The sequence below is a fragment of the Bos indicus genome, chromosome 24 (genome assembly GCF_029378745.1).
Source record: "Bos indicus isolate NIAB-ARS_2022 breed Sahiwal x Tharparkar chromosome 24, NIAB-ARS_B.indTharparkar_mat_pri_1.0, whole genome shotgun sequence".
Classification (NCBI taxonomy): domain Eukaryota; kingdom Metazoa; phylum Chordata; class Mammalia; order Artiodactyla; family Bovidae; genus Bos; species Bos indicus.
In genome coordinates this window covers 43,379,900-43,395,219 of record NC_091783.1, presented here as the reverse complement: position 1 = coordinate 43,395,219, position 15,320 = coordinate 43,379,900, and the positions used below count along the sequence as shown (strand labels likewise).

General features: G+C 38.1%; 1 protein-coding gene across 5 annotated transcripts in view; it reads left to right on the top strand.

Annotated features, from left to right (window-relative positions):
* Positions 1 to 15,320, top strand: part of SPIRE1 (spire type actin nucleation factor 1) — a 168,376-nt gene that overhangs the window by 3,176 nt on the left and 149,880 nt on the right. For all 5 annotated transcript variants that reach the window (XM_070778963.1, XM_070778962.1, XM_019986687.2 and 2 more), the window contains exon 2: positions 12,565 to 12,599. In XM_070778963.1, coding sequence (XP_070635064.1) covers positions 12,565 to 12,599 — 35 coding nt within the window. The remainder of the gene's footprint in view (positions 1 to 12,564; positions 12,600 to 15,320) is intronic.

Genomic DNA, 15,320 nt, shown 5'->3' with positions numbered 1-15,320 from the left:
GCCCCCTCTCCCAGCTGAAGTCTCCAGGCTTGGCCCGCTGTCCCTGGTTGAGAACCCCTGGTCTGGGAGGTGACAGGTGGTATTTGTGGGGAATCTTTCTGCTGGTTACGGTTCCTCTGCCGTTGTTGAATAGTTGGTTCTTACCACTATCAGCAGTGTCACTCCATTTAGTCCCATAGAAAGAAATAGCACTTCCCATTCATTCTTGACTGGTTTTGGAATTGAATATAGCAGCAGTAATTGATTTTAGTCCTTGTTTTCTTTTAATAGTATCAGTACATACAGAACATCCCCATTTGGGTTGAATTAAAAGGTTAGAAATGCATTGTAAGAGAAATAGAAAAATGTAGGAGGCATGGAAATGAAACCAATATTAGAAGGAAACAAGAATGGATAATTTTATTTAGCATTCAGATGTAACTTTAAGTCATTTACTAATGTGTCCATGATAGTAGTGTGATATAGGGCTGAAGGAGATTAAAGAAGAAGGAAAAATTAGTTCTTTAGAGAATATTTTAAGAGGCAGAAAATTATATTATGAATCAGGATCTTAAAATGGGTACTATGTTTATGAAGTATTTCTGTGATGACAGGAAGGTGATTTGTTGGTTAGAATCAAGAGGGTATGTGATTTATCTTAGGTGGCTTACTTAAAATTTTAATTTTCCCCAGTGTTTATGTGTTTGTAGTCATAAAAAGACCTTATTGCCTGGTAAAAATTTCTTATATACATGTTGATGAAGTTTTCATTCACATCATTAATTCAGAAGTTAGACACTCACGCAGGCTCCTGATACACTATCTGCTATTTATCACCGGTGCACTTGACTGACCTTCAGACAAGTTTTAATATACCCGTTCTTTAGAGAGTAGTCATTGATAGGATTTAGGTTGTATTCCCGGCTCCGCTAGAGTAGAATGTGTTTTTCCTGGGATCCACAGGAGTTATTAACAGTAGTTCTAGAGCTGAGAACTGCTGTATGATCTTAGCAGCCCTGTGGATTTTAAATATCCATCTGATGAAAATACTTGTTTCAGATTTGGTTTCAAAATTTTTGATGTACGTTTAGCTTTAGATATATAAAGAACACTTTAAAAATTATGAGCACATCTTGGTTTAAAATAATGGTAAGATTGGTAATAGGTTTTCCCAGGAAGAACAGTGGAATGCATATTATTAAAGACATCACTTGATGTAGGGGCCACTGGGGCTTTGTTTGGAATTTGAGAAGAGATGTGATCAGTGAGGCTTCTCAGCAGGGTTCATGCCATTTGGTGGGTATTGAATAAGATCCTTTTTGAATTTAAAGAGAGACAGTAGTGAAAACATGTTTAAAAACATTAATTTTTGTCAAAGTAGTGAAAAGTAGTGAAAGGTCAAAGTAGTGAAAACATGTTTTAAAACATTAATTTTTTTTACTCTTGATATTTTTTCTTGAGTGTACGCATCCTTATTGTTAAATGAAAGGAATACTTGAGATGTATGTGACCAGGGTAGAGGTCAGGGGTGAATGACAGTGTTATGGGTTGGTGAAATACCTTGTCATTTATATCAACAGATAAGAATTATTACATTTGAACAATATGTCCAGATACGTGGGCTTAATTCAATTTTAAAAACATGCATTGAGTCCTTTCTACAGATACAAAACTTGTGCACGTGGTGTTCAAGTTTCCATGGGTGATGTAAATGGTTTAGTCATTATAGAGGAGAAAATAGAACATAAACAGAGTGACCAGTTTACCATGAAGCTAACACAGCTGAACTTGGAACCTGCTTCTCACACAGTCCCCTTCCAGGCCTCTGGAAGGGGTTTTAACCATGTGTTGAGATGATTGTTTGCAAGATTAAGATATTTTAGCTGTAATCAGTTAAGATTGCTGTCATTGTTGGCTCCAGTTTACTTTCCAACAACCAAAATCCCATAGACAGAGGAGCCTGGCAGGCTACATTCCATAGAGTCACAGAGTTTATCATGACTGAGCCCACACACACACACACAACCTTCCACTTGGGTCTTGTGAGAGTGGCCACAGACACTTTTGGAAGAGATTTTGGAATAATGAGAGCCCGATGTGGCTCAGATTTAGATAAAGAACCTGCCTGCAATGCAGGAGACCCAAGTTTGATCCTTAAGTCAGGAAAATCCCCTGGAAAAGAGAATGGCAACCCACTCCAGTATTCTTGCCTGGACAATTACATGGACAGAGGAGCCTGCCGGGCTACAGTCCATGGGGTCGCAGAGAGTCGGACACCACTGAGCAACTATCATTAAGGTCTGGAAATAATTGGTTTGTGGTTCTGTATCTGTATTTCTGCCTCATGCAGAGGGTGGGCAAGTATTAGTCATATATAGATACTGGTTCCTAAGTAAGTTGGGACTCTGTGGGGAAGCTCTTTGTTTTACTAAGAGTTTTTGACTAAGTTTAGAAGGAAAAAAATCATTGATCTGCCAAGGACTGTGGGTTGATAAGAGACAGTGAGTTGCACTCTGCCTGTCTTGTCTGTAAACTCGAAATCACATTCCTACTCAATTTCTGCACAATGGCAACAGTTCCCATCCCACCTTCACAGTAGTGTCACTGAGTCGTATGGTATTTCCCGTTTGCTTCCTGTTGGCTAAGTAGAAAAAAGGAAACTTCCCTCTCCCAGATACAGTACTTGTTTAAAACTATGAGGAAGATATCCCTGTTGCCAAATAGCCAAATGTAATTTTTTTAAAGTAATTTAAAAAACGAGATAATTTTAGAAGAAAAGTTGTACAGATAGTGCAGAGGGTTCCTGTGTGCCTCTACCCTGTTCCCTCCTTGTTAACATCTTATATTTCTGGGTACGTTTGTCAAAACTAACCATCAGCATTACTGTTAACTAAACTCCAGACTTCATTTGGATTTCGCTAGTTTTCCATTTGTGTCATTTTTCTGTTCCACAGTCCCACCCAGGACAGCAGAGTGCATTTAGTCATTATGGCTCACTAGTCTCTTCTGCTCTGTGGCAGTTTCTTAGACTTTCCTTGTTTCTCATGACCTTCACAGTCTTGAGGAGGGTTGGCTGGGGGTTTTACAGAATGTCCTTCTGTTTAGGTTTGCCTGATGTTTTCTTGACTGGACTGACGTTTTGCACTTGTGCAGAGAGTTACTAGGAAGGGGCAGGGCTCCCCTTGTCACATTGGACTTGGGCATGTGGTGTCCAGACAACACCTCTAGCAATGTGAACCTTGTTTGCCAGGCTTCTCCACTAAAATTTTTACTGTTTTTGCCTCTTCTATCCTTAAACCTTTGAGCTGCATTCACTGGGGCCTCCTTCTGAAGTGGTGAATATTTACTTAGTATTTTTTGAAATTCTTTTGTAAGGAAGATTTGACTCTTCTCCCTGTTTGCTTATTTATTCTATCATTTATTAAGTCTGGAATCTTGTATATTTTATACTTTGTTACCTGTTACCAGGTTATTTCTTTGGTTGCTCCAGTTGTTCCAACTGTGGCCATTGGAGGTGCCTTTGTGTTGGCTCCTGTGTCCCTCTATGCCCCTCCCTCTTGTGTTAAGCACTTACTTTCTGCACTACACAGTGTTTCAGGGCTTATCCTATATATTTTCTGCCCCAGCCCTGGAATCAGATGTATCTCCAAGGAGCTCAGGGGTGGTGTCCCTGTTGCTACTGAGGTTGTTTTATTTTTAATAGAGAAGAAGAATAAAGTGGTAGAAGGCTTCATTACTTTCATTGTTCAGATTTCGTTAGATTTGAAAAGCATGTCTGTCTGGTACCTCGCCTTTACTGGCTTGCACCACTGTCTGCCTGTATATTCATTCCTCTGTTCAGCGGTTGTTTACTAAATACCACAGAGCCAAGTTGAATAGGAAGGTTCAGAGAGCAGTCTGCCCAAGCTGTTTATCATAAGCCAGCGATACCTGGGAGCTGAAGCCAGAGGAGCCTGTATTGGGGTACAAACTTGGATGGACTGGAGCTGATGGGAGGTCAGTGAAATGTGGCCTGGGGTCAAGTCTGGATTAACTGAGATACTTGGATGCTCAAGAACTGGTTTGGGATAAATCTTGGGGACATCCTTCTTGCATCTCTGGGCTAGAGGTGTCCCCGAAGCAGCAGCAGAACCATGCAGAATGGTGACTGGTAGCACAGCTACCAGATGCGAGGTAGTTCCCTGTTTTGTGAACATTGTCTTCATTACAGCTCTGAAGTGCAACATGCAGATAAAATGTACTCATCCTGATGTCTTAAACCAAACAAAAGAGATGAAAACTAAGTATCATTGGGCAAAATGGTTTTTGGTGTTGTCTACATACTTTACACCATTACATGGGATCTTGATTACTTAGAGACTAGAAAAATACTGATAAATATAAATAGTAGTGCAAGTTTATTAGGAAAGGTAGTAATGTTTTCCCTACTTCTAACTTCTATTAAATTATTTTTGAGTGGCAGTATAATAAGGTCAGGACTAGACAAGATTTTTTTTTTTCTTGCATGGCTTTTGAGTTTATTCAACTTATCTGGTCCAGACTTTGCTGTTCTCAGGGCAATATCTAACTGGGATTCTATTGATTTTAAATAGACATACTATTTTGCTGCTTGCACTGTCCTCATTATACAAAGAAAATACATCAAGAAAATGTTATACCAGATTTTTATGCAATTTGAGCAGGTTTCACCTAGGTGCTCAAGAGTTCAAAGCCGTTTTTGGTTTTAGTGATGATAGGCTGGTAATCAGAATCTCTTAAAGACTCTTTGGTATGTGTTGTGTCTATTTGAAAATAATTAAATTATTTACTACTCCTCTCCTGTCTAAAAATCTAAGCACATCTAGTAGACTTGCTGGGTTGTTGCATTTGTCTCTTGGGTTTTGGTAGCTATGCCCAAGCAGTTTTACAAAGTGCTGGTTTGTGTTTACCTTTCTTACTAGCAGTGTATCTGTTGCTCTGCATCCACCCTAATACTTGGAAATGTGGTTAACAAATGAGAAGTGTAGCTATTTGGGTTGTACATATCTTTTAAATCTTCTAATGGTTTGAATTTTCATTTATCTGATGGCTAGTCAGGTTGAGTGCTTTTTTATGTTTATTTTTCATAAGGATGAAAAGGACTTTTATGAAGTTCCTGTTCAGGTCTTTTGACCGTTTTTCTATTATTATTATTATTATTTTTAATATTTGGTCTCACCCACCTCTCTGCATGTGAAACTTAGTTCCCCAATCAGAAATTGAGCTTGTGCTCACTGCTCCTTTGGAAGGCAGAGTCTTAACCATTGGACTGCCAGGGAAGTCCCAGTTTTTTTTCATATATATATAAAAGTTAAGGTTGTAACTAACTTACTGGGATTAATTACATTCACAGTGTTTTACAACCATCACCACCATCTGTTTCCAAAATTTTTCATCACCCAAACTGAAACTGTAACCGTTAAACAATAATTGTCCATTCTCCTTTTTAAGCCCCTGGTAACTGCTAATCTACTTATGTTATGTTTTTTGTGTCTTGTTCTTTTCATATGTTCTGATTTTTGTGTACTCTGGATTCGAGCCATTTGCCAGCTATGTGTAACTTCTCCAGCTCTGTGACTTTCCGTCTCACCTTGTTAGTGTTGTGTTTTGATGAATAGAAGTTTTTCACTGTTTCTGACATCACTCTCCTAGAAGTTTTGGTATATCATCACATTTTTATTATTTAGTTCAAGTATTTTTCAAATTTTCATTGTAATTTCTACTTTGATCCATGGATTATTCTGTCAATTTTTATTTCTATTGAGACTGTATTTTTAGGTGCATTAAAATTTAGAGTTGTGATAACTTCTTGGTAGATTGATCTGTTAGTCTGTGTGTTTATAGTTAACGTGTGTACAGTTACATTGGCTTTCTTTGACTAAAATATACTCAGTATGTTCCTTTTCCATTATTTCACTATCACTTTTTAATGTTCTTACATTTAAGGTGTGTCTTTTACAAGGAGGATATAGTTTGGATTTGTTTTTTATCTAATGTAATCATACGTAATATAAGTTGGATTGTGTATTTTATTTACATTTAATATACTGATTTTTAAAATCAGTAATTTTCTTTCTTTATTTGGCCTCACCATTCAGCCTGTGGGATTGTAGTTCTCTGAAGTAAAAGCAATCTATAGATTCAGTGCAATCCCTATCAAGCTATCAACGGTATTTTTCAGAGAACTAGAACAAATAATTTCACACTTTATAATACAAAAAACCTCAAATAGCCAAAGCAATCTTGAGAAAGAAGAATGGAACTGGAGGAATCAACCTGGCCTGACTTCAGGCTATACTATAAAGCAACAGCCATCAAGACAGTATGGTACTGGCACAAACATAGAAACATAGATCAATGGAACAAAATAGAAAGCCCAGAGATAAACCCACGCACCTATGGACACCTTTTCTTTGACAAAGGAGGCAAGAATATACAATGGAGAAAAGACAATCTGTTTAATAAGTGGTGCTGGGAAAACTGGTCAACCACTTGTAAAAGAATGAAACTACAACACTTTCTAACACCATACACAAAAATAAATTCAAAATGGATTAAAGATCTAAATGTAAGACCAGAAACTATAAAACTCCTAGAGGAAAACATAGGCAAAACACTCTGTGACGTAAATCATAGCAGGATCCTCTGTGACCCACCACCCAGAGTAATGGAAATGAAAGCAAAAATAAACAAATGGGACCTAGTTAAACTTCAAAGCTTTAGCACAACGAAGGAAACTATAAGCAAGGTGAAAAGCCTTCAGAATGGGAGAAAATAAGAGCTAACAAAGCAACTGACAAAGAATTAATCTCAAAAATATGCAAGCAACTCCTGCAGCTCAATTCCAGAAAAATAAGCGACCCAATCAAAAAATGGGCCAAAGAACTAAACAGACATTTCTCCAAAGAAGACATACAGATGGCTAACAAACACATGAAAAGATGCTTAACATTATCAGAGAAATGCAAATCAAAACCACAAGGAGGTACCATCTCACGCTGGTCAGAATGGCTGCTATCAAAAAGTCTAACAATAAATGCTGGAGAGGGTGTGGAGGAAAAGGAACCCTCTTACACTGTTGGTGGGAATTCAAACTAGTGCAGCCACTATGGAGAACAGTGTGGAGATTCCTTAAAAAACTGGAAATAAAACTGCCATATGACCCAGTAGTCCCACTGCTGGGCGTATTCTCCGAGGAAACCAGAATTGAAAAAGACACATGTACCCCAGTGTTCATCGCAGTACTGTTTACAATAGTCAGGACATGGAAGCAACCTAGATGTCCATCAGCAGACGAATGGATAAGAAAGTTGTGGTACATATGCACAATGGAATATTACTCAGCTATTTAAAAGAATGCATTTGAATCAATTCTAATGAGGTGGATGAAACTGGAGCCTATTATACAGAGCGAAGTAAGTCAGAAAAACACCAATACAGTATACTAATGCATGTATATGGAATTTAGAAAGATGGTAGCGATGACCCTATATGCGAGACAGCAACAGAGACACAGATGTAAAGAACAGACTTTTGGACTCTGTGGGAGAAGGCGAGGGTGGGATGATTTGAGAGAATAGCAATGAAACATGTATATTATCATATATGAAATAGATGGCCAGTCCAGGTTTGATGCATGAGACAGGTAGCTCAGGGCTGGTGCACTGGGATGACCCTGAGGGATGGGATGGGGAGGGAGGGTCAGGATGGGGAACACATGTACACCCATGGCTGATTCATGTCAATGTATGGCAAAAACCACCACAATATTGTAAAGTAATTAGCCTCCAATTAAAATAAATTAAAAATAAAGGGAGTGAAAGTCGCTCAGTCGTGTCCAACTCTTTGCTGCCCTATGGACTATATATATAGTCCATGAAATTCTCCAGGCCAGAATACTGGAGTGGGTAGCTAGCCTTTCTCTTCTCCAGGGGATCTTCCCAATCTAGGGATCGAACCCAGGTTTCCCACATTGTGGGCAGATTCTTGACCAGCTGAGCCACAAGTGAAGCCCAAGAATACTGGAGTGGGTAGCCTATCCCTTTGCCCCCGGATCTTCCTGACCCTGGAATTGAACCCGGGGCTCCTGCATTGCAGGCGGATTCTTTACCAATTGAGCTATCAAACCCAGGCCCCTTGCAGTGGCATTAGTGTAAATATAATAAGGATTTGACTAGTGTCAAGTATATGGAAAGGCTGTATCCCTAATAATAATAAGATTTAGTGGTCCATATTTAGCTTCTGAAAACTGACTCTTAGATGTTTTTATATTACTTGTGCTAGAGCACTTTTTAAAGAAATTGAGTCAGTTTTTTCCCCTTGTATTTCGCATTTTCTCTGCTGACTAATCTAATTGGAAGTCAAATTCCTATCTAGTATATTCCCTTAGTAGTTTATATTTCTGAGAGATATAGATATATATGGAAATATATGATGAGTAGTGGTAGAATGCCAGTGACAGCCCCCATAGGTTGTCTGGTCCTGGCTTTGCCATATCTTCCTGGATTTTAGTGAAATAGCATGTTAGAGGAATCCCCATTCATGTCTTCATGTATTCGTTTCACCAGTACTTGGGTGTCTTCTAAGTGTATTGGACTAAATGTTGAAGATACAGAGGGAAAGGAAGTGCATTCATACCTTCAAGAATGTCACAGGAGCATAAATTAACACTTACAGTCTAATGATTCCAAATAATAGAGACATACAGAAAGCTGTGTGAGTCCAGGGAGAGAGGGACTGACTCTGCTGGTGTGACATCAGGCAGGTTTCACAGGGGAGCTCTGTTGATGGGGTCTGATCCGAGCAGTGGGATCCTAGGAGAAGAGCATGCTCAGCAGAAGCAGCAGTCAGCACAGAGGCTTAGAAACGTGGGAGAACTGTCAGAGAGCAATAGTACACGAGTTGTGGTATGGCATGTGTGTGACACCCACGTCCCCATACCAAAAGCAGGCGCTGCGTAATCATTCATCACATTTTTGCTGCTAAATATAAGTATCTTTAGTTCTCAGCAGGGTGCCTCAGGCAGTCACTGCCAATTGTTTGGAGTTGGCATATGAGACTGAACCTGTCTGTCCTCTCTGCAGTGGGCGTCCACTGTGCCTGGAGTGTCGGATGTATGTGGGAAGGGTGGACGAGGAGATCAACTGGAAAGGTATGCGGGAGGGCTCAGGTGATGAAGGCCTTTTTGTGCCTCACGACTGAGTTTGTATTTATAGTCTGTATAGGTGTTGGATAGTTACAGAACCATTTTAAGCAGGAAAATGATGTAAGCAGACTCCTCTGTTTGGGAAGATAAACTTTGTAGAAGATGGATTGAACTGAGTAAGCTGAGGGCAAAGACACCACTGGCCATTTCATACTATCATAGGTCTTAGCAGCCTCTAAGTTACCAAACCAGTTAGGAGTATTATGGCTCTTCAGACCAGAGGTAATGAAATAGGGAGAAAGAGTCTGAGGGTGATTTAAGAAATAGAATGGCACATGGCTATTTAGCTTTTGACGTGGCAGTGGGAAGAAGGAAGGAATCTTGGGAGGCTCTCGGGCTTACCGCCTGGGTGCTTACGGGGTAGGAAGATGGTGACTTAACTCTTGCTGGAAACTAAGTTGGCCCAGAAAAAATATTTTTCTTATGGAGTCATGTTGATTCCTATCAAGTTCCTTAGCTCTTCCGAAAGGTTGCAAATCAACTGTTTAATGTCACATGGTATTGTGGTAAGAACATAAAAAGTTGCCTGTAGAAGATGTGTTTTGATTCTTGGTCTAGAGACTGTCACTTAGTTCTAACCTCAGGCAATCCGTATTACCCCTCTGACTCTATTTCTTTGTCTGTAAAGGGGAAATAATATATGACCAGCCCTTCTTACAAAATTGTTAGGAGAATCAAATGAGGAAATTTATGTGAGGGTATTTTGTCAACATACATATTGCACATATATTTTAACTGAGTCATTTCTTCCTTTTATAAAAAGATGAATGTTTCAAGATACTTTGATTCCAGATTGATAAAGAACTACTAAAACAGTCTTAAGTAAATATGTATATTTGGAGTCCGTAAAGTGATTCTTGAGTTTGAAAAAAATCTGGTGTTTTTCATATTGTAATTAGATCTTAGTTGCCTTAGGTCTTGCACTAGGGTTTTAGTATAGATTGTAAGGGTCTGAGAAGAGTTTAGCAGAATGTCAGAGAAAGTTAATTAGTGTTTGACCACCATGTATACTAGCTTTAAATTGAAAAATCATATAATATTCTTGAACTTAGCTTTTTTCACTTTATCACTTTCTAACTTGATAGTCACTTATTCACACTTTAATTTAGCCAGTTTAAATTCTTGGGAGAGTATTGGGGAGCTTATTTACGTTAATAGTAAAAAAGAATGTAAGTACAACTTTTTGCCCTGAACTGTTGGAACCAATTTCATTTGGGAACTGTAAGACAAGAAATAGTTTCGATGAAACACTTGGTTCATTCTGTTGTCTAATGTGTTTAAAATTAAGTTGTATTGGTGGGAAATGATGAAAATCTGTTTAAAAATTCTCTAATGATAGTTGCTCCCTAACTCTGACCTCCTTTCACGATTAAGAATCCTTTTGATTCTATTTGCATTTGAAGAACTTAGTATGTTATTCATAAAATACTCATAAAAGTGTATATATAGAGTAAAATTTAAATAGTGAGATTTTGCCTAGGTAGTTTTCATAGTGTAAATCAGATATACTCAGTCCCGATAGAGGATATGTGACTCACTGGGGCACATGATCTGGATGGCAGTTTAGGGTGCTGTGTCTAAAGGACGTGCCTCTTGGCTAGGAGGGTCTCGGCCTTGAGCAGAGGCCACTGTGGGGAGGAGACTCTTAGGAGAATATGTTGATAGGAAGTACGAGAACATTTGGGATTAACACTTGCCAGTTGACTTTGTTTTATGATTTGCTGTCAATTTTGATTCCCCTCCAAGTTCTCCTTGTTCTTGAAGAAAGTGGTATAGTGCTGTGAGGTCTCATGAAATTTAGACAGTTACTGTCTGGATTAATGTCACAAGGGGAATTTTTGTAACCCAAATCCACACTGTACATAAAAAGAACCACAACTCTGGTCATCTCATCCCAGCACAGGAGTGTCAGAAGTGTGGCCTCCGCAGGGCCCGTCCCTTCCGTGCCAGTGGAAATATCGTTGAGTGGTCCTGGGTTCCTACTTGCAGTCCCCCTCAGAACTCCTGTGGAGGCAGCATGCTGAACAGCCGCTACCCTTCAGCTAGAATCTGCACAGAAGGGAAACCTCTGTGCTATGCAGACTTTGAGTGTTGCCAAATTACGTGAGGTAGACAAAGATAATTTTTGACTTTTGTTGAAAATATGCTGAAACTGAAGTAATTATTTTCAGTGGAAAATACTTGTCATTTAATGATACTTGTTCCATGAGATAATATAAAGTTTAGTTAATTAAGGTTGCTAAATAGAAAGAAAAAAAAAACACTGTTGATAGTTAGCAAAGCGTATTATCAGACCTTTCATTTCAGAACAGGCTGTTATATTTGGTTCTTCTGGTGCCACAGAATAGGTTGGGAGGGTTTGGTGGTGGAGCGGGGACAGACATTGGAGTGTTAGCTCTGTGAGGCTGTCAGCTGGTCTTACTCACTGGTGAGCCCACAGAGCCAGCAGTATCATTGTAGACTCTAAGGTGTATAAATCAGACTGATGAACATTCCCTATAGGGTAAGTGTAGGGGTCCTGGGCTGGAGAGGAGGAGGAGTGAGTGAGGAGGGGAGGGAAAGAGGTCGAGATAAATGTGTATTTGAACTTAGGACGATGAGATTTAAGATGTGTAGACTGGGAAAATTAAGTTTTTTACTATCCAATGTAAATGTATGCTATTTACTCTTTTTGTTAAAACATTTTCATAAATGGTTCTCCTTTAAAATAACTTTATGTTTTAACCACCCAAGTTAACAGAAATACATAACTATACGTGCTGTCTGGTATTATGTCTCAGTGATGAGAAAATATTAATGTTTGTACGGCAAAATGTTATTCAGTCTGGTTATTCTTTAGTTGATCTTCTATTGGGAGAATTGCTAAATTAGTTATAGTGTTGTGTCTGTATATTATAGAAAAGCTACTGTTATATGTTAAATAAGAATTTAAACCATTTCTGCCTTAATTGAAATGATCACTGTACCTTTAAACTGGAAATGTATTTAGGGAAGACACCAAGAGTCTTTTAAAGACTTTTCTTATAAGTGTTTTAAATGGTAGCTTTTAAATGCCTTTAAAGTAAAGAAAGCAAGAAAAAGTATTTTTGTTTTAATTCTTTATATATGTGTAATATGTTTTATATTTTATTACAATTAAATGTATTCTTTCCATCTTTTTCTTGATTATTCTCTTATGAAACTTTTTAAACTTAAATCTCTGAGCAGGAACTTTTAGAATATTTGGTCACACTAGAACCTTTTTGTGGCACAGATTTTCACAGACATAATGAAGCTGTAGTCAGAATAACTCAGATTTGTCAGTGATTTAAAAAAAACACCCCAAATCCTCTGAAAAGTAACTTTTTGTATTTTTATTACAGGTAAAGTGGAATATTCACATTGTACAGAAACTGAGGTAAGAGAAATGTTAAAATATTTCTTAGTAATAACCCAGCTTTACACTTCTGTTTATACTATCTTGAGTACTGAAATATCTCACTGTGGGTTTTGGTTTTCTGATAAGGATGTGTTGAGAACAGGTATATATTTATTATATTTAGGAAGAGTAAAATGTAAATAAAAATCAGTTAATCATGTCCATATATTTAAAATATCAAGGTATGTTATAAAGATAAGCTTTATCATAATTTAAAAATTTTCCTGTGTTGTTTGTGAAATGGAGTTAAGATTCAGACCCCTTAACAAGAAATAGGGTAAGTTTTTAAAATAATCTGATCTAGTGTGTCATATAAATCATTAAAATGTGTTGGACTCCTGTGGAGTTGCTTTGGAGTGGGAAGAAATAGGGACTTAGGAAGTCATTCAGTAACATTACTGATGAATTAAATGTTTTGTCTTTGTATAAAAGTATGTTTATTATTTTTAAAATAATTTAAAATTCAGTTTGTGAAATTTAAGGGATTTCCATGTGGCTCCATATGTCCCTTGCAGAAATTTCAGTGGTAATGCTGAAGTATGAGGGCAGCATCAATGATTTATGTATATGTGGAGGTATTTTCTGTCTGGAGCTGTTACGTCATTACATGTGGAGTTTTAGGTCTTATGTTAATACCTAAATAAGAATTTAAGATGTTATTTTTCTAATTTTATAATGCATCTACAGGTTAATGTAAGTTTTATTAAATTTTGATTATTTTAAGTAAGATGCAAGCTTCCCAAGGGATTATATTGTATAACAAGCAAAAATACTTAATTTTTTGCATTCAGAAGTTATTCAACTTGTTTTATATTTTCTATTAAACTTTAGAAGTAGACATAATTTCTTCCAGGTTAGCAGAAAAAATATGCAAGAACTTAGTATTTTTGTTTTCTGACAGCTTTTTTAAAAAAAATTATTTTTATTTTATTTTTGGCCGTGCTGAGTCTTCAGTGCTGTGTGCTAGGGCTTTCTCTAGGTCCGGTGAGCAGGGGCTACTCTCTGGTTGTAGTCACGGGCATTTCATTGTGGTGACTTCTATGATTGTGGAGCACAGGATCTCAGGCTTAGTAGCTGTGGTGCTTGGACTTAGTTGCCCTGCAGCATGTGGAATCTTCCTGGACAAGGAATCTAATTTATGTCCTCTGCATTGGCAGGTGGATTCTTAACCACTGGACCACCAGGGAAGCCTTATTGTGACAACTTTTGATGTATTGTTCAATGTGATATAAAGGAGTGGGATACGATTTGAGTCAAAAAATAAAAGTTCTGTCTGTGGTTTCTGATTTGCATCTTTCTAGCTATGTAATTTTGAGCAACTAATTCTTTTTCTCTCATAATTTTGGCTTTCTTTATTAAATGTTAAAGATAATTTCTATTAATCTCATGGGTTGTGAAATTTCAAAGAGATTATATGGGTAAAAATGTTGTGTAAACTCTGAAGACACTTTTATTGATATCAAATTGATACAAATTAATCAACATTGATCTGCATTTAGGTAATGAAATGTGCTGACTTTACATACAAAGCATAGTCATAAGTCTCATTATATTTTGTTGCCATAAAATTAACATGGTTGTAACATTTTGTTTCACACTTGTTTGTGTAGGCATGTCACTCTGTCATTTCCTACATGATAGCTGTATCCTTTGATCCATAACTTATCATCAAAAGAATTGAAATCTAAACAGAACTCTTTTTCATAACTTTTTTTTTTTTTTTTTGGTCTAACTATTTGAAGAGGGAAAATCATGAGAAAATGAGAAGTTTGGTCTGATAGTTTACAAAGTGAGTTTGGAGTATCTTTTACAGTTACAGTGGTTTTTACCTCTAGGGAAGATATTGGGGTTTGGATGGCGATTTATCTTTATTACTTAAATTTTTTTGAAGTGACAAAGTCTCTTTGTATTACTTTGGTAATTAAAATAATAAAAAGGAGGGGCAGTAGGAGGAGTGGGAACTTTAAAAAAAACTTACTCTAGTGAAGAAATGGCAACCCACTCCAGTGTTGTTGCCTGGAGAATCCCAGGGACGGGAGAGCCTGGTGGGCTGCCATCTATGGGGTCGCACAGAGTCGGACACAACTGAAGTGACTTAGCAGCAGCAGCAGTGAAGAAGGAGGTAGTTTAAGTAGGAAGTTTTGTTTTTTAGGTTGAGAAAGATTGTACATTTGGTGCTGGTAATGGTAGTTTTCCCTGATGGCTCAGATGGTAAAGAGTCTGCGTTCAATGTGGGAGATCCAAGTTCGATCCCCTGGGTCAGGAAGATCCCCTGGAGAAAAGAATGGCAACCCACTGCAATATTCTTGCCTGGAAAATCCCATGGACTGAGGAGTTTGGCAGGCCCCAGTCCATGGGGTCGCAAAGAGTTGGACACGACTGAGCAACTAACACACACAGTAATAGTAAGGGCTTCCTTTGTGCCTCAGTGGTAAAGATCCCCTGAAGGAGGAAATGGCAGCCCATTCTAGTATTCTTGCTGGGATAATCCTATGGACAGAGGAGCCATGGTGGTCGCAAAGAGTCAGACATGACTGAGTGACTGAGCATGCATGCACGCATGCAGTGGTAGTAAAGGGGAAGAGAGAGTGAGAAAGAAGTTGGGGGAGAGAGAAGGGGAAAGAAAGAGGGGGTGGGAAGAGAGGTGGAGAGGGAGAGATCCAAGGGAGAGTGGATGCCTGCCAATACCAGAAGTGGTTG